The sequence below is a fragment of the Diachasmimorpha longicaudata genome, chromosome 20 (genome assembly GCF_034640455.1).
Source record: "Diachasmimorpha longicaudata isolate KC_UGA_2023 chromosome 20, iyDiaLong2, whole genome shotgun sequence".
In the NCBI taxonomy this organism is placed as follows: domain Eukaryota; kingdom Metazoa; phylum Arthropoda; class Insecta; order Hymenoptera; family Braconidae; genus Diachasmimorpha; species Diachasmimorpha longicaudata.
Window position 1 is genome coordinate 1,980,044 of NC_087244.1, and position 17,428 is coordinate 1,997,471.

Below are 17,428 nucleotides of genomic sequence, written 5' to 3' on the forward strand. Positions count from 1 at the left end.
ATGCCGGCTCCAATGGCATCAATAACCACATTCAGGTTAATTCGATCTCAAAGATTGAATTATTCTCCCTTGAAATATCGAATTAGAATTAAAAATGGAGGTCTACAGCAGCTCAGGATGTCGTCTTCCTTCCAGAATTCACCGGCTGTTAAGGTTCTGTTGTCCCATGGGTGAGTGGAGTCCATTGTTCCTCGAAAGTTTCAGCTGTAACCTCAGAATTTCGTGATAAATTCACCAGGAAATCCTCCATTTTCTGATTGACAACTTCCAAGTGCATTTTATGAGACATTAGAGAAGGAAAATATGCAGACAAAGGGCTTTGAACAATGAAAAAATCGATTTCTGTCGTTCCACAGGACCTCCAAGAAACCCCTGACAATATCCACAGGGAAATTAGCAAAATTCGCTGATGGCTGTGGGGTTGTGACCTTCGGGGAGACCTCAGTGATGGCGACATCAGTAAGTAAAACCCACTCCTCTGCTACGAGCTCCTTCCTCCCTCTGGTCGTTGATTATCGTCAGAAAGCTTCTGCAGCTGGTAGAATTCCCACAAATTTCCTTCGACGTGAATTGGGCCCAACCGAACACGAAATCCTCACCAGTCGACTCATCGACAGATCCCTACGTCCCTTATTCCCTGATTCCTACAACTTCGACACCCAGATAATGTGCAACATCCTCGCCATCGATGGAGAGAATGACTCAGATGTCCTGGCAATCAACGCAGCATCAGCAGCTCTAGCCCTCTCAGACATCCCCTGGAACGGTCCAGTGGGGGCTGTACGAGTTGGTCTACTGGGGAATGATGTCCTGATCAATCCAACACGTCATGACATCCACAAAAGTACTCTCAACCTCATCGTCACTGCCACCCACCAGAATCTCGTCATCATGTTGGACGGCTGTGCTAAAGCAATTCTGGAGCAGGATCTCAAGAAAGCGATCAAGATGGCGGTGAAGGAATGTCAGGGTATCATCGCTGGTATCTCTGAACTATCGAAAACTCATGGAAAGACGAAACGAACTCTTGGAGACGTCAGCAGAGTCAATGAAGACCTGAAGACAGCAGTTCGATCTCTTTCGGAGATTAAATTGCGAGACATTTTCATGGATTACTCCCACGACAAAATCTCCAGGGACACAGCTCTCAATAACCTCAGGACCAATGTCCTGGAGACCATGAAGAGCAGTGTTCCAGATCTGGATTTACCAGCTGTTGTCGAAGCCTTTGGAATGGTCTCCAAGGACATCTTCAGGTCTCTGATCTTCGAGAACGACGTGAGGTGCGATGGGAGAAAGCTGACGGATTTACGACAAATTTCGTGTCAGGTCGACTTGTTCAAGCCTCTTCATGGCTCTGCCTTGTTCCAGAGGGGCCAGACCCAGGTACTGTGCACTGTAACTCTGGACTCGTTGCATAGTGCCCTGAAAATGGATACGGTGACGATGCTGACGAGTGGAATCAAGGAGAAGAATTTTTTTCTTCATTATGAGTTTCCACCGTATGCTACGAAGGAGACAGGAAGGACTGGGCCCATTGGGAGGAGGGAGATGGGACATGGGGCCCTTGCAGAGAGGGGACTGAGGCCAGTGATCCCTGAGGACTATCCATTCACTGTGAGACTGACCAGCGAAGTCCTGGAGAGCAATGGATCCTCCTCGATGGCTTCTGTTTGTGGTGGGAGTCTGGCACTTCTGGATGCTGGAGTGCCCATTGCTACTCCAGCTGCTGGTGTTGCTATTGGTCTTGTCACCAGGTATGATAGGGAGAGGAAGCAGATTGAGGATTACAGGATACTGACTGATCTCTTGGTGAGTCAGGATGAAGGGTCTAGACTGAGGAAAATCGAAGAAATATTTATTCTCCAGGAATTTATTTATTTATTTATTTTTATCTCTTCAGGGAATTGAAGATTATCTTGGTGATATGGATTTCAAAATAGCTGGCACGAAGAAGGGAATCACAGCCCTTCAAGCAGACGTCAAAATTCCTGGTCTTCCTCTGAAGATCGTGATGGAGAGCATCAGTCAAGCTGTGACAGCGAAGAGTGAAATTCTAGGGAAGATGAACTCGGTGATATCATCTCCACGAGTTGGTAAACATAACATGCCAGTTAACGCGACGATTGAGGTGCCAGTCCACCAGCGAGGGAGATTCCTGGGTATTGGAGGATCAAATTTGAAGAAAATCCTGGTGGAAACTGGAGTCACTGTGAGTTAAAAATTCCTGGAGGTCTTCCTGTCCCTGTCAGTCCCTCATCATCATCTTCTTGATTGGATTTCATGTTTCAGATTCACGCACAAGAGGAGAACGTCTACACTCTTTTTGCACCGAATGAAACGGCGATGGCTGAAGCCAAGGACATGATCAGCAAGATTCTAGCTGAGGAAAAAGCCCCGGAGCTGGAGTTTGGGGGTATTTACACAGCTAAAGTCGTGGAGATTCGTGACTCTGGAGTCATGGTCATCCTCTATCCAAATATGCATCCAGCACTGCTCCATAATTCCCAGCTGGATCAACGCCTGGTCACCCATCCCAGTGCTCTCAACATCGAAGTTGGTCAGGAACTCCAGGTGAAGTACTTCGGTCGTGATCCAGCTTCTGGGAACATGCGATTATCACGAAAGGTTCTCCAGGGAGCCAGTGGCATCACAAAAAATTACACCTCGTGAAATAGGTTTCTTGTTCTGTAAATATTAACCTGTAAAACAATTTTCTACCTCTGAAGTTGTCCTGGAGATAATAAATGTAAATATTTTTAACGACTGGAGATCCTGGAGGCCAAATAAAATATCAAATGGTTTCCTTTCCATCCTCTGATGTGTTAATTTATTGTCTCGAAGGAAATGATAAAATTTTATTTACATTCTCTGACTGCATGAGACATTGTCAATTAATTTATTTACATGCACATGTTCCTTGTTCCTTATTTTTGTATAAAAAATTCATTTAAATTTCGGAAATCATCGGAGACGTGGGGGGGTCCTTCATGACAGTGACATTCCATTGTCTCAATGCAGTGATCACCTGATTGATCATCGTTTTCCATTCGTCAAGGTCTGTCCTGGTGTCGTAAGACAACAAATGTCTGCAACGATAATAAATAAAATCAAAATAACAGCAAACGAATAATGTAATAAACAATATAATTCATTAAACAACCTCTGGACTGCGTAACGCTGTCTGCAACTAATTAACATACTGTCGACATCCCCCACCTCTCGCATCCTCACAGTCTCCATGACAATAGTTCTAGGTTTAGCACAAAGTTCTCTATCAACTTCTGAAACAACTGCATCAGTGCAGTGAGACAGGTCAATGCTCGTGACAGGTGCCTTGGACTCCTGTTCCCTGGGATAATTCCAGAACATCATCATACTGTCCTTGAGAACACACCACCTCCTGTTCCAGACAACAGACCCTCCAGCCTCACCTCCATAATTAACGAATCCCTGATGAGAGACAGACAGGCGAAGTCTGCAGGACAAATTAACATCGATTGTCCCCAGGAGAACAGACTCATTAGGAACACCAGTCAGTGGCCATGGAGATGACAGGCCCAGGTCATTCAGGCCAAAATTCACTTGTCCACAATTGACAAAAGAAGATGAAATGCTCTGGGTCTGCTGACCCCCCCTGGGTGACGCGTGTTTTTCCATTTTCTTCAAGAACTTCGTGGGCGAGGGACAGGCGAAGGTGTTCCCCAGTCTAGAAGGCACAATATGATACTTCTCTTCATGATTAAAAACCTCCCCAGACTTCAGCTTCAGTGCATAGATCTTCAGGATGATCTTGAAATTGGGTTTCAAGTTCTCAATTCTGCAGATAAAATCCTTAACCTCCAAAACCAAAGACTCCAAAGGCCGAGGAACTGGTGAACTCCCCCAGACATTAGTTCCCTCGATGACAACGACAACAAACCACTCACTGATGTCCCCAGGTGATGGCTCCCTCATGAGACACTCACGAAGGCTCAAATTAACATGTTGAACAGTCACTTGTGCACATTCTGCGATCTCCAAGGCCTCTTCCAGACGTGAAGTCTCCCCTGATCGTCTGCTCAGTCTGTAGAACTCATCCTGAAGTAAACACTTACGAATTTCCCCAATGAGAAGCAGACGTTCTGATTCAGCTTCCTCTGAACTACCAGCAAATTCTTTGTTAGCACGACAGACAGCCAGTGCTTTGCCAGCTTGTTCAATGACACTTTGCTGCATCGTAATACGTCGCAGGATAACATCTGGGACATTCTCTCGTCCCTTGTCCTCCAGGATTAACCTCTGGGGAGGGGTCGGGGGGGTAGTTACCTCTGGAGATCTTCGTTTCAAGGTAGATCTGATTTTTTTCTTAATTCTTTGGGACAATGACCTGTAGAACCTCAAACTTCTGTTGATGGTGCCAGTGTCCTTTGTCTCCTTGGCCACCCCCTCCTCCCCCACCACCTCAGGTTTCTTCTCGTCCTTCCTGAGACTAGTTGTCCTTCTGTCAAGGGGTGACCTCTCTTCAGATATCAATTCACTGGCGTTGAAATGGGAATTAGTTCGATCCTTTCCCCCAGACTGTTCCCCATAAGTCACAGTCGTGTTATTCAGCTCATCCCCAAGAGCAACATCCAGAAAATTCTTCACCTCGTCGGGCACCCCCTTATCACCACCCTCTCCATCTCTGATTGAGGATATCGTGCTCTCCTGCATTGGGTTCTGGGTCTCAGCACTTGTGGGACCTGGATCATCGATCAGCAGCGAAGTCCTGGTGGACTCCATGTTGGGTCTGAGGGCCTTCCTGGGGAGTTTAGGGGTTTCGATGATGCCCTTTGTCTCATCCCCAGTTGCCTCAGCCTCTGGAGGCAGCTCCTGGACGTCTTCAACCCTCGACGATGGGGATTGAATGCTCGTCGATGGGTCCAGGGACAGCTCTGCCCTCTCCATCTCCAAAGTCTGGATTTGTCGTTCCAAGTTCTTGATCTCAGTCGACAATGCGGAGATCAGGGAATTGTCCTTTGTCTCGGTGACGACAACAGCTTCTGGAACAGGTACTTCGTCCTGTATCGCCTCTATCACCTTCTGCTGACGAGGGAGGGTACGTGATGAGGCCCTTCTCAGCATTCTCTAGAGTAAATAAGGGTTTTGTTGAGGGTTCCAGAGGATTTTGGTGAATTAATTCATTGTAATGCTCACCTCGGTGAATGTGGGGGGTTTTCTCATCGCCATTTTGGAAATTTTAGTTGTGAAATTGGAGGAAACACTCGAGGGTTTGGGACTGGTGTTACGACTGAATGTAAACATGAGGATGGGGACCTTTCTGAGGTCATTCCCTCGGTGATAGATTAATTCTGGGGTTGGGGGGGGGGGATGTAATACCGAAATTGAATTTTCATGAGTCTTTGTTCTCACGATCAACTTCACAAGCTGATCCTGGTGGAGACAGACGTGTGTAATTAATTAAATTACGATCATTTCCTCGTACTGATGGGATATTGACATAATTAACGAGTCTATTGGATTAATTGGAAGGATATTTTGATTTTTTAACGAGTGTTACAATGGCACACAACGCCAAACACACCCCATCAGATGATGAACCTGGTTTGTTGATGTGATGTCCTGTTTCATGAACAGCAAATTTTATTTTGTGGAGATCGACCTGGTCTAGGGGATCACCTCCATAAAATCCCCATAACAAATCCCTTTATAATTAAATACAATGTTCTATTCATATTAATTGCGTCTTCATGTAATTAACTTATCACAATTACCCAGCTGTAAATTTCTGGCATTCTAACCTCACTTTTCTGCATAATTTCTTCATGAGCCCAAAGTTTATCATTTCCTTCTTCAATCCTCGAAGAAAGGTCTTCTACATTCATGTTCTACTTCTTATAAACTAATTAAACTAATGGATTAATTAATCTCTTTGGAGGTTAGGAAGAATTCTCACAAAATACGACTTAATTTTATTTATTTTCCTTTGTTGTAGTCGATCCAGCAATTATCGCCGAAGAATACACATCATTTACACACGACATTATCTGTAGTGCATCAGATAATGGTATTGTTAATCATAAAATTCAGGGTGTGTTCATTATCATAAAATATCCCATAATTTTCCTTAATTACTATCACTCAGCCAGAGTCTATTAATAATTGTATAAATCCTGATCCATCTGGTGTTTTATATTTTTTTCTAGTGAACATAGGAGTCTCTCCAGCTGGAGAACTCACAGTTCTCTTCAAGGTCGATGGAAATGCTGTTGGTAGATTTAGCACCAGCTGTTGGATCCAGAAACCAGACAGTATGACTACTGCCATCAACACTGATCAAGAATGATGAAATCAGAAAGGAATTACCATCGATGGAGCTTTATTCATAAACTACATTATCAATTATGTTATTAATTGTACGAAAATATATACTTTGTTTATGTTATACTAGTCTAAACAATCTAAACTAACTTTCCTTGCTGCACAAATGGTCTAGGCTCTTCTAAGTCTAACACTCTATATATTTTTTAATATTTTTCTTTGATATTTATGCCACAACATAATCTGACACCATAATATGTCGGCCATCTTGAATACAACGTACATAGGGGTGGAAAAAATCGTTTTAGAGTAGAAAAATGGACATTCACCCCTGAAAAATCCAACCAAGTAGTACAAAAGGTAATTAAAAATATTCCATAGGCTTTGGAGATCATTTCCTCTGATTGTCTCCCCCAATAATCATAAATCTGTGGTCCTGACATCAGCAATCAATGGAGAATGCTGAATATTCTGAATGTACTTTGCATTCCAGCATCGAAGAACGTTCATCACATTATTCAACTTCGACATCCACTCGTTGACATCTTTTTTATGATCAAAAGCCAGAATGAAGGTCTGAAGTGAGTGTCTGCACTCCATGTGAGCACTCTGACGTCCATGTGCCTCCCTAACCTTCATCATCTCCAAGAGAATCGTTCGAGGTTTCGAGCACATGTCTTTGTTACCCTTTGTGATGACCTCTGGTGAGTATTGGACAAAGTCAATGGTCTTCAGGGGTGGCTTCTCCTGCACATCAGTGCGATAATGCCAGAACATCAAGCTGGCTCCCCTCAGGACACACCAACGCTTGCTCCAAGTGATCACCCTTCCATTCTTCTCTCCAAAAGTGAGGAGCCCTTCATGGCAGGTCGACACGTGAAGTTTGCACGAGAGGTTCAGGTGGATGATGCCACCAAGGGGTGAGTTATGTGGCATATCCGTCAGTGTCCAAGGGGTTGACTTCGTCAGATCAGAAAGACCCAACTCCAGATGTCCCCACTTGACGAACGAAGACACGTATATCCTTCTGCCCTGTGGCTCCTCAGAGCTGGTACCTTCACCACTGGCTTCTGATGGCGATGGACAGGTCCAGGTTCTGTTCAACACACTATGAGGAACTACTGGCTGACTCTCGAAGAGATACCCAAGGGATGACACCAAGTCCAGGCTGTACACCTCGATGATTATCTTGAAGTTCGGCTGCAACTTGTCGATGCTGCATGTAAAATCTGGAAATTTCAGAAGACTCGAAACCTGGGGACGAGAAATTGGTGGACTACCCCAGACATTGCTACCTTCCCTAACGACAACAACGAACCATTCCAATGGTACATCATCAGACACTGATTCGTCTGGAAGACTATTAACAAGACTGACGTTTATGTTTCTGATTGTTATTTCAGTCCATTCAGTTGGAGTCTTCAGGTCTTTGTAGGTATTATCACTCAGTTTGTTCCCAATCTCGTTGAATTCTTTGTGAAGCAAACCCTTCCGAAGAAGGGCGATCAACAGCAGACGTTCTGATTCAACTTCTGCCTGGATATCCAGGGACTCGTTGCTGGACTTTCGTGCTCTCAATGCTTTATTCGCCTGATTTATCATGCACTGCTGGATCCTCATGTGCTTGATGATTTTCTGCAGCATCTCCACTCGATCCCTATCCAGGGAGCATGTCGGCGGATGCTCCAGGGTCATCTCCACCTCTGGAGACTTTTCTCGTGTCAGTGTTGTTCGGATTCTCTGGAATTAAAGGACATTTTATTAGATAATTGATGAGCTTTTTCCTGCTGGACAACAGACACCTCACACCTGATGAAAAAATCCAGTGAACTGAAGGACAATTCATTTACTCACATGTCTAACCCTCCGTGAGAATGTCTGGCACTGTCTCATCCTCTGCTGGAAACTCCTGCGACGTCTGGTCTCCAGTTCCTCCACCTGCTCCTCCTCACTGGATGGAACAGTATTTCTATTTCGTTTCCAGAAGTTCATGATCCTCTTGAAGATCGAGGGTCTCTCCTGACGTTGAATCGAGGGTAATCGATTGTAGTTCCTGCTTCTGATGTTGTTCAACTGCTCAGCAAGTGCATCCTCCAGGAACTTCTCCACCACACTCGTTATTCTACTCTGTCCCCTGATTCTGCTCGATGGAATCGTTTCAATTGTCTTGTCCAGTGGACTCTTTTCAAATCCAATATCCTCTGGATACGGTTCGATATCACTCTCCAGTCTATATGACTGGAATTCTCGTTCCAGTGGACGTGATCGTGACTTCTCCACTGGAATTCGTTGAATTTCTCGTTCCTGAAGACGTGATCGAGGTGGTTTCTCCACTAAATTCGGTTGAACTCTTCTCTCCGCTGGAATCGGTTGGATTTTTCGTTCCAGAAGACGCGATCGAGGTGGTTTCTCCACTAAATTCGGTTCCCCTCTCCTCTCCACTGGAATCCCCTGGATTTTTCGTTCCAGAAGACGCGAACGAGGTGGTTTCTCCACAAAATTCGGTCCAACTCTCTTCTGCAGGAAAACCGGTTCAATTGTCCTCTCACCTGGAGTTTTTCTAGCTCTTCCCTCCAGTGGAACCTCTTCAACTCTCCTCTCAAAAAATTGTTCAATTGTCCTCTCCACTGGCATCTCCTCAGTTGTCCTCATCCCCTCAATTTTCGTCTCCACTGATACCTTCTGAATCATCTTGCTCGTCATCACCTGGACTGGAACCCTTCCCAAGTTCACGTCCGACCAGAGGCACCTCCTCTTCGGCTTTGGTGGTGCTATGACCTCCTCGGTGATGTTCATCACTCCAGTCTCAGCTTCAAGACTATCAGACGTCGAGGGTTCTTGATGGACATCTAGAGCGTCTATTTGAGCTTCTAACTCTGCGGTGTCTATCGAGGATATCGTGGGGGATGGACTTACGTCATCATCATCACGCTGGAGATCCAGCGTCTCTTCAGGGGTGAGGAACACCACTGTGTATTGATTTTCAACCCTCTGGAGCATTCTTTGACGATTAGCTTCGTTCACTGCTGCAGCTCGCAAGAGCATTCTCTGAAAAAATTTAATTGTTGAGTTTATTAAATATTAAATAAGTAAATAAATACGTAAATAAATAAATAAGTACATAAGTAAGTAAATAAAGAGGTAAATAAATAAATAAAAAATGAAGCTGAACCATAAAAAATAATTCAACAAAACATTTGGATAAAAAAATGATTGAGTTCTATCGACAATTAATTCTCCAAATTCATCAATTAATTCATAATAATTATTATTGTTTAATTTAAACAATTACTGCACTTACCTCTGTAAATGTACTCAACGGTGGACCCATTTCCTGATGAACTTGTCAACCTGACTGCGAAATTACGATTGATGTCACACTGACGGCTGTCCAAGCACATGTGCCAATTCAGAAAAATATTTCCAACTGATAAACTAAAATTATTCAGTGGACAAGAAACGACAGGGTTGGAGGGTGTGGTAATACAACTGTCCAATTGCCGATCTGCTAAGTAAGTGCTATTACCCCCTCCAATGATTTACCTGGAGACTGGGGATGAGGATTAACGATGTCTCCTGTCTCTTTCGGGGAATGGTTAATGAACGAAGACGCCAACATCTGAATTTTCCTAATTTTTGTTAATTATTGAGAAATAAAATCGTTAATATTTTGATTGGAATGATTTTTGGTGATTAGACCTTCGCAGGGCGACTGAATTACCCAATTAACATTTATAAAATGCACCTGAAGGATCAGAAACACTCGATTTGACATAAATAATTGAAAAACAAATTACGAGTAATTAATATTTGAGAAAAATCCATTTTTTAATGAATAAAATTCGAGAATTCGTCGAGAAACGAAAGAATTAACGATAAATTATTTAATAAATAATAATAAATAAATTTTCAAAGCACAGAGTTCACTAATGACCTACATTTCTGAGACTCGTAATTACAAAGTTTTGTCTTTCATCGATCCTCAGGTTAAAGGGATTAGGACCCGAAAAAATTAGTCGTCGCAGGCTCTCCAGGGGGTCTTCATCGTCTCCCCAAATTTACCTGAAAATCTACATCCCTTACCGATTTCCCCCACCCCCTGCTGTTATGTACCGAACATTCACTGGCTGAATTTTCAATATTCTGATGCTATGGAAAAGCAATCAATGGATTTATTACGACAAGACCCAGAGTAAACGATAATTCCTCTACCTGATGACTCCCTCATCATGGAAATGTCTGGACAGGTCGGGGGAAACTTGAGAACCGGTGGGCCCATCCGTTGAATTGCGGGTAATGAACTTAGGGCCCAGACCTGAAGGAAAAGACTCGAATATTTAAATAAAATATTTTTTTATTCGAAAATTCTCTCTACTGCACAGAATTTAATGAAAAATCGTAATTAAAAATGGGAAGTTGTGCTCCTGAGGGCTCCCTTCCCTTCACTAGTTGTTTTCCATCGATAAATGATGGGGGAGAGCAGGTTCGGGTGGGTAATGCCCCTGGGGGGGCCTAATCCTCCTGGAAAACGAAAATTTCAATAGTTAATGAGGTGGTACTTCAAAGGAACCGCCTTAGAGTTGTAAACAAATGAGAAATAGAGTCGCTGACCTCTAGAGATTCCATTCCTGAGACCTTTTGCGATCCCTCGAAGGTACCAGAAATTCCCTAGAGTCGATCCCTACGTTTTTCGTGGTATTCTCATCTCCTGGAGGAAAAAGATCTCCAGGTCGTCACATTCTCGGTCGTTAATTCCCGTCTGTTTTATCGACAGGTACGTCCCTCCTGGTTGGGGCGAAATTTGGGGGTTGAAGTGGCTCCATAGACGTCCGCAGTCTCTCAATTTATATTTTAAAAAACGATTTTTGGATTAAAAATGACGAATAAACAATTGAAGACTGAAAAAAACGTGAGTTGGAACGTATTTATTATTCATTAATTAATTATATTAATTGTAACAGACAGTCACAAATAAATTGCTTAATTGACAATAGACAAGTGTTTTTATTCGTATGGAACATTCAATAATTAATATATTATTTAAATTATCTTATGTATTAATTTATAGTTTAAATATTCGTAAACATTTATTTCTTTATCATTAAAATTATTCTGTAATTTATTTATATTGATTTTTAAGAACAAATAGTCATTCTCAATGTCTCAGTAACAACATTAACTTTATTTATGATATGTTATTGTATTTGTTAATAATAAACTGAAGGTTTAATTAATTTATTTGCAATTATTCAGTGGATCATCCATAGAAAAGGGTTAACAACAAATAGTCGGATGAGACACCCTTAGGGCCTCCTCAACAATTATTTATTTATAATCCTTTGATGCATCCTTAGACAATACTCAGTGGTTTTTAATTATCCAAAGCAATTTTCAGTGTCCAATTATGCAAATAATTTGCATATTATTTATTGCAATTATTCAGTGTATCATCCATGGAAAGGGTTAACAACAAATAGTCGGATGAGACCTCGATGCCTCCTCAACAACTTTTTGTTTATAATCCTTTATCTTTTAAACAATACCCAGTGTCTTATCGATTTTTTTGCAGTATTCAGTGTATTATTTATGCAAAAGGGGTAACAAATCGTCGGATGAGACACCCTAATGCCTCCTCAACAACTTTTTATTAACAACCCTTAAACAATACTCCATAGTTTATTAATTTATTGGCAATATTCAGTGTTAATAAACCCTCAAATGAATTTCCAACAGGAAAATGTTGTTAACTCACCGAATTTCTCGGGTAAATTCTCATGATTTCGACCCTCTTCTTGTTAAAAGACCAAAGCCAATAGATCACAGCAGACAATCAACATTTTCTCGACGTTTTCCCCCCAATTTTCCCAATTAATCCTCACCAATTAGCACAAACATCGTCGAAACACAAAGAAAGTCCACCAACAAGAACTCGTTCCGCCATATTGGACGCCATTTTGGACGCCAACTCCCCTCTCCCGCTTCCAAACGCATGCGCAGTGGACTCTGTCGTTGAGAATTCGCCGGAAGTCGTTCGCTCGTTCATTGAGAACTCGCCCAAAGGCACCTCAACTCCTCCTCAATAATCGAAGGATTTTAATTGACATTTTCAACTGCAAAGACTGTTAATTAATTAATCATGCCTAATTGACTGAATTAACAGACAATGGACTCTGTTAATGGTCAGAGGGACGACCCAGTGGATCCTGTGTTGCTCCTGGGGCAGCTGAACACCGCACGACGTGAGATTCACAACCTGAGGTGACAATGATTTTACAAATAAATAAATAAATAACAAGTGAACAGTCTCAGGGTGAATAAACAATAAACAACGATCCTTTCAATCCTCCAGAGGGAGACAAAGATGAGAATCCAGATGGGCATTCCATAATTACTTTACCAATAATTAATTAAAATACGAAATAACAAATAATCAGCTTTTTTCACTCACCAATGAAATTATTTATTTATTTTATCTCCTTCAGACAACAAATCAAGAGCCTCAGGTACATCTTCGAGAAGGATGTGAACGGTATCAAGAGACTCATCAGCCACCACCTGGGATCCACTCCTCCAGGGGACGATTTATCACCCCTGGAGCCCACGACATCGACTTCCCAACCGTTGGACACATCATCAGTGTCAATGACACCAATAGGAGTCATCAACACTGGATTCCCCAGCAAGAGAGGGACTCCCAGGCAGTCGGGGATTGGTAGGGACATGTGTGGGAAGATCACATTATTCAACACTGTCTTCACGAATCCTGAACATGCCCTGAATGGACTCCAGGAGTTCTCCCACATGTGGTGAGCCCAAAATTAATTCGATTTTCTTCATTTTATTGCAACAATTTACCTCTTCAGGATTCTCTTTCACTTTCATCGCAACGAGTCCACCCACACACGGGCAAAAGTAGCTCCACCTCGTCTGAATGGCATCAGAACTGGTGTATTCTCAACACGTTCTCCCCATCGTCCCTGTCCCATTGGTCTGAGTCTAGTGAAAATCCTGGAGATCGAGGGCAACACGATTGTCTTCGAGGGAGTGGACACCGTGGATGGTACCCCAGTCCTGGACATAAAACCCTACATTCCTCATTACGACAGTCCCCAGCATGTGGAGCATCTCCTGAAGATGGAGACGAATGGTAATTCTGAGGATCACGAAGTGGACGAGAGCATCGAAACGTACGATCCCCCAAGAGAAGACGTTTCTGGTGACGAGGAATTGGCTCTGAGGCTTCAAGCAGAGGAGTTCTCCAACTCCTCACACTTTGACACATCTCCAGTGACCTTGGAAGCTGATGATTCGATTCCCCAGGTCGATAACTCAGCAAACGACTCATCGATTCCCCCGACTGACGACGATCCCAGGAATTCTCGACTGCTTGATGGAGCTGATGGACCCAGTTCTGTCTGTGGTACCAACATGGACTTCCTGAATCGACGAATGTTGAACATCCGGCAGGACAACTCTCCAGTGAGAATGGGAATCCGTGAGGCGCCTGATGGTGAAGAGGGACTTGAATCCCAGGTGTTGAGACCCTCACAAACAGTATCCAACATTCAGAATATTCCTGCTGGAGGATCCAGAATCACCAGCAGCTTACAGAACCTCAGCGAAGGGGCTGAATCACTCGAGCAGATCGACGTCCGGGTGCCTGACTGGATCAGCCAGTCTGGATCTAGATCACTGTCTGTGATGTTCAATGATCGAGCTCTGAGACAACTCAACGAAATTGTTAATGATAAAATCGAGGAGCAGAAGAGGGCGATTGAGAATGTCCTCCAGGAGGATCCAAGATCTGTCTACCTCAGGCAAAGATGGGCCAATCAATTTTACACATTTTTAATTCATGATTTACATATTAGTTGTAGATTCGATGACAGCAAGGGCATTGTCACTGTCTTTCAAGTCAGACCAGCAGGTAGAATCTGCGATTGTGGAGAACCTGAATGGCAGTGTCTTGGACACTCACCTGTATCATAATCGAGGAAAACAAACTGACAAAATCATTTCATATTTGCACAAATGTAAAATTGATTTATTAAATCTAAAACATAATTTAATCCACGATAATTTATCGTTGATTACGTGTACAATCTGATGGTGGCATCAGCACCAGCTGAGAATATCCAGGGCTGGATGGGATGAAAGTGAACGTCCAAGATGCCAAAGTCATTGTAAGCTTCATGATTTGAGAATCTTTTGAGAGGTACAATCAGTGGATTCTGAAGTAGATCACTGGAACAAAGACAAATGACAAGAGTTTTGAATATTTCTTTTAAACAATTGCAACATTTATGAATAAAAGGTTTGTTCTCACTTGTAAACCATTCCATGAGAGACAATGAGACCTCTGTCATCAGCACCAGATGCAAACAAAGGATAACGTTTGTGAAATGCCACTCCACGTACACCAGTACCATGTAACCTCAAAGTCTGATAGGGCTTTGTACTTAAATCCATGTCAAACCAAAGCATTTTACGATCGTATGTACCAACAAGTACATTATCACCAGCTGAAACATAAATAAATTATTTAACAAAGGTATAAACAAATGGATTCGATGATTTTTCCATTAATTTCATCATTTTATGGAGTTTTTGTTTGTTAATTACCTGGATGAATGGCCATTGTCGATATCCATTGACATCCTGACAACAATTTCTTTATCATCTCTTGTTTTTTAAGATCATAAACACGAATGTGTCGTTGAGTCTGTAAACAATCAAGTTTTATTAAACATTTAAACAAAATAATGACGAAATCCCATGAAAAACAACAAAAAAAACCAAACATAACCTCAAAAAATCAGACAAAAAAATGATAATTACCGCAACAAAAAATATGGGCTTGACAGGATGAAACAGGACACACTGGACAAGTCCCTTGGGCCTGCTGAAGGGCATCTGTGACCTTCTCTTCGACAACTGACTAATCAAAACCGATCTATTCTGTCCATCTGGCATAACACTTGCAAAATAATCACCTCTAGGATGCCAGGTAACCTGTTTAACAATCTTGAAATGATTCAGTACAACCCTGACTCCAGTTGTCCACACCTCCCCCTCAGCCTGCTCCCACTGGACAGCCCCCTTCACCCTCTCACTGACAATGACATCACTCTCAGGAATAATTCCCATGAGTTTATCTGTTTTACTTGTCACCAGGTGATCCCCCACACCTGGATTTATCAGAAGTACTTTTTTATCAGCAGCAACAGCAATCAGAGAGACAGCTTCATTAGGACACCAGGCAACACACCTGATGACACCTCCACAAGGTATAACCTTCACACATCTTCCAGTGGATATCTCCCAGATTCGTAGATTCATGTCATCACCACCAGAAGCAAAGTACTGACCCCTTCCCTGGGTTGTGATGGACCTTATCATGTCGGTGTGACCTTTGTAGACCATCGACATGGTCGTGGGGAAGGGCTGGAGGTCCCTGGGGCTGGGCAGCTGAGGAACCAACACCTCAGGATCAATTGTTAGCTTCATCTTCAGGGCTCGGGGACAGAGGTACAGGTCCAAACATCGCTGGAACCTCTCCTTGATGTACTTGGGATAAGCAGGAACTTCCCTCAGGGACTTGAACTTTTGGGGAATAAAATGAAGTTTCCTCTTCCAGGGTGTCATCTTCAACTTATTCCACTGCTTCAGCTCTTTCTTATCGAACAAATACTCTGGTGGTGGATTATAACTCTCAGCATGTCCAGGTAAATGTCTCTTTGGTGCTGAAATATGTTTGTGAATTCTTCTCATCTCCTCAGCCTGATCATCAGACGCCCAAAGCATATAAAATTGTGGTTCCCTCTTCTTCTCAGCCCTCTCCCTCGCCATATCCTCCGAGGACTTGATCCATCCCATCTTCAGGGCGTGCACCAGCTTGGAGACCTGTCTAGCTTCGTTTTTAGATGGTAAAAACGATCTTTTGTGCTCTGGGAACTTCCTCAGAGGTGTCTTCATCACTTCAGAGGTGAAATACTCGATCCAGGGTGCGTTATCATCAAACTGAGAGTCTGGAATCTTTTGGTTTTTGATTCTCCTGATGAGATTGATGTCTTCTTCACTCAGAATCACGTCCTGACCAGTCGTTGGGTCTTTAACAGTTCGCCAGAAGTCAGGATCTTCCATTCGCTTCAGGAAATTGTCCAGGAGATCTCCTTTCTCTGGCTTCAGGAGCTTCTTCCCATCGAGATTGTAACCGATGTGGGGGTAATCATCGTACCATTTCATGGGAATGTTACCAACGGTGTTGCGAATGTCCTCTTCGTCAGAGGAATCGTATTCGTACTCGTCCTGAGGTGGTTTTGATGAGGTTGAAGGATTTTCCAGGGGTTTCGGTGCATTCCTGGGGGGTTTAGGGGGTTGTTTGGATAGTGAAGGGTTGCGTGAGGGGTTGGATGAGTCTACTGAGGGTGGAGAAGGGTCTGGAGAGGTGGGTGAGGGCTCGGAGGTCTGCAAATCATTCTGCTCTTCCTCGTCTTCTGATTCTTCTGATTGTTCTGAAGCACTTTCGAAGGACAGGTCGTCACTCTCGATATCAGAATCGAAGAGAACCTCGTCCTTCTCCTCGTCCGAGTCCTCTGGGTGAGAATTCTCCAGGACATCGTCGTCGGAGCTGTCGCCATCGCTGGAGAACTCTTCGGGGAGGAGATCTTCAGTTCCAGAGTCCTGTGATGAGTTAAAAATTAATTGGGAATTTTTTTTGAAGTTCTGGGGGTTATTAGCACCAAAAAAAGGCCCAGACTTTGGATTCTTCTGGTCCCCAGGTGCTCTCCAACGATCTAACTACAATTCTAGGGTGCAGTAAAGCAATTATTGATTTAATTACCTGATTAGAAGAGGCCACGTCGTCTTCTTCATGATTTTTCACTTCGTCCAACACTTCATTATCAACTTTAACACCTTCAGACTTCCTTTTCAACAATTTTTTCCCCTTTCGCGGCATGTTTACGCCATGTGAGTGACTCCACGTACCTGAAGAGCTTTGAGGTTATGTCTGTTCCCCTGTAACAGCCGCCATTTTCCCCAGACAGTGCCGCCACGACTTCACGGCAGCCATTTTTTCCCTAGGGACGATGCCTAGGGAATTACAGAGTAAAGTGAGGTTATG

The 17,428-nt window shown here is 43.1% G+C and overlaps 4 protein-coding genes across 14 annotated transcripts; 2 read left to right on the forward strand and 2 right to left on the reverse strand.

Moving 5' to 3' along the window:
- On the forward strand, positions 1–2,813 carry LOC135171504 (polyribonucleotide nucleotidyltransferase 1, mitochondrial). The gene is made up of 4 exons (XM_064138111.1): positions 1–170; positions 357–1,812; positions 1,904–2,212; positions 2,293–2,813. Exons 1-4 carry the CDS (start codon positions 1–3, stop codon positions 2,671–2,673), a joined length of 2,316 nt encoding a protein of 771 aa, XP_063994181.1. The 3' UTR covers positions 2,674–2,813.
- A 132-nt stretch (positions 2,814–2,945) lies between these two features.
- LOC135171512 (anillin-like) lies at positions 2,946–5,423 on the reverse strand. Its single transcript, XM_064138123.1, has 3 exons — positions 5,179–5,423; positions 3,164–5,109; positions 2,946–3,089 (listed from the first exon to the last, which is right to left on the reverse strand). Exons 1-3 carry the CDS (start codon positions 5,284–5,286, stop codon positions 2,951–2,953), a joined length of 2,193 nt encoding a protein of 730 aa, XP_063994193.1. The 5' UTR covers positions 5,287–5,423; the 3' UTR covers positions 2,946–2,950.
- A 921-nt stretch (positions 5,424–6,344) lies between these two features.
- LOC135171501 (ribosome biogenesis protein BOP1 homolog) lies at positions 6,345–17,412 on the reverse strand. 9 transcript variants are annotated; one of them, XM_064138102.1, is made up of 8 exons: positions 17,147–17,412; positions 15,142–16,986; positions 14,926–15,025; positions 14,630–14,825; positions 12,752–14,547; positions 12,056–12,556; positions 10,915–11,139; positions 10,640–10,824 (listed from the first exon to the last, which is right to left on the reverse strand). In XM_064138102.1, the coding sequence occupies exons 1-5, from the start codon at positions 17,261–17,263 to the stop codon at positions 14,394–14,396; spliced, it is 2,412 nt and encodes an 803-aa protein (XP_063994172.1). In that variant the 5' UTR covers positions 17,264–17,412; the 3' UTR covers positions 10,640–10,824; positions 10,915–11,139; positions 12,056–12,556; positions 12,752–14,393. The 9 variants fall into 9 exon arrangements, with proteins under 9 accessions (XP_063994171.1, XP_063994170.1, XP_063994169.1 ...); XM_064138103.1 differs by having other exon boundaries at positions 10,915–11,201; XM_064138101.1 differs by lacking the exons at positions 10,640–10,824; positions 10,915–11,139; positions 12,752–14,547; ... (2 more) ...; positions 15,142–16,986; positions 17,147–17,412 and adding exons at positions 6,345–8,043; positions 8,158–9,351; positions 9,605–9,690; positions 9,847–9,932; positions 10,516–10,618 and having other exon boundaries at positions 12,056–12,439.
- Positions 12,421–16,596, forward strand: LOC135171513 (tRNA (adenine(37)-N6)-methyltransferase). Of its 3 annotated transcripts, XM_064138125.1 has the most exons (6): positions 12,421–12,561; positions 12,786–13,109; positions 13,167–14,854; positions 15,168–15,310; positions 15,478–16,028; positions 16,137–16,596. In XM_064138125.1, exons 1-3 carry the CDS (start codon positions 12,467–12,469, stop codon positions 14,290–14,292), a joined length of 1,545 nt encoding a protein of 514 aa, XP_063994195.1. In that variant the 5' UTR covers positions 12,421–12,466; the 3' UTR covers positions 14,293–14,854; positions 15,168–15,310; positions 15,478–16,028; positions 16,137–16,596. The 3 variants fall into 3 exon arrangements, with proteins under 3 accessions (XP_063994195.1, XP_063994194.1, XP_063994196.1); XM_064138124.1 differs by having other exon boundaries at positions 15,478–16,596; XM_064138126.1 differs by lacking the exon at positions 15,168–15,310 and having other exon boundaries at positions 15,478–16,596.
- Positions 17,413–17,428: the final 16 nt, after the last annotated feature.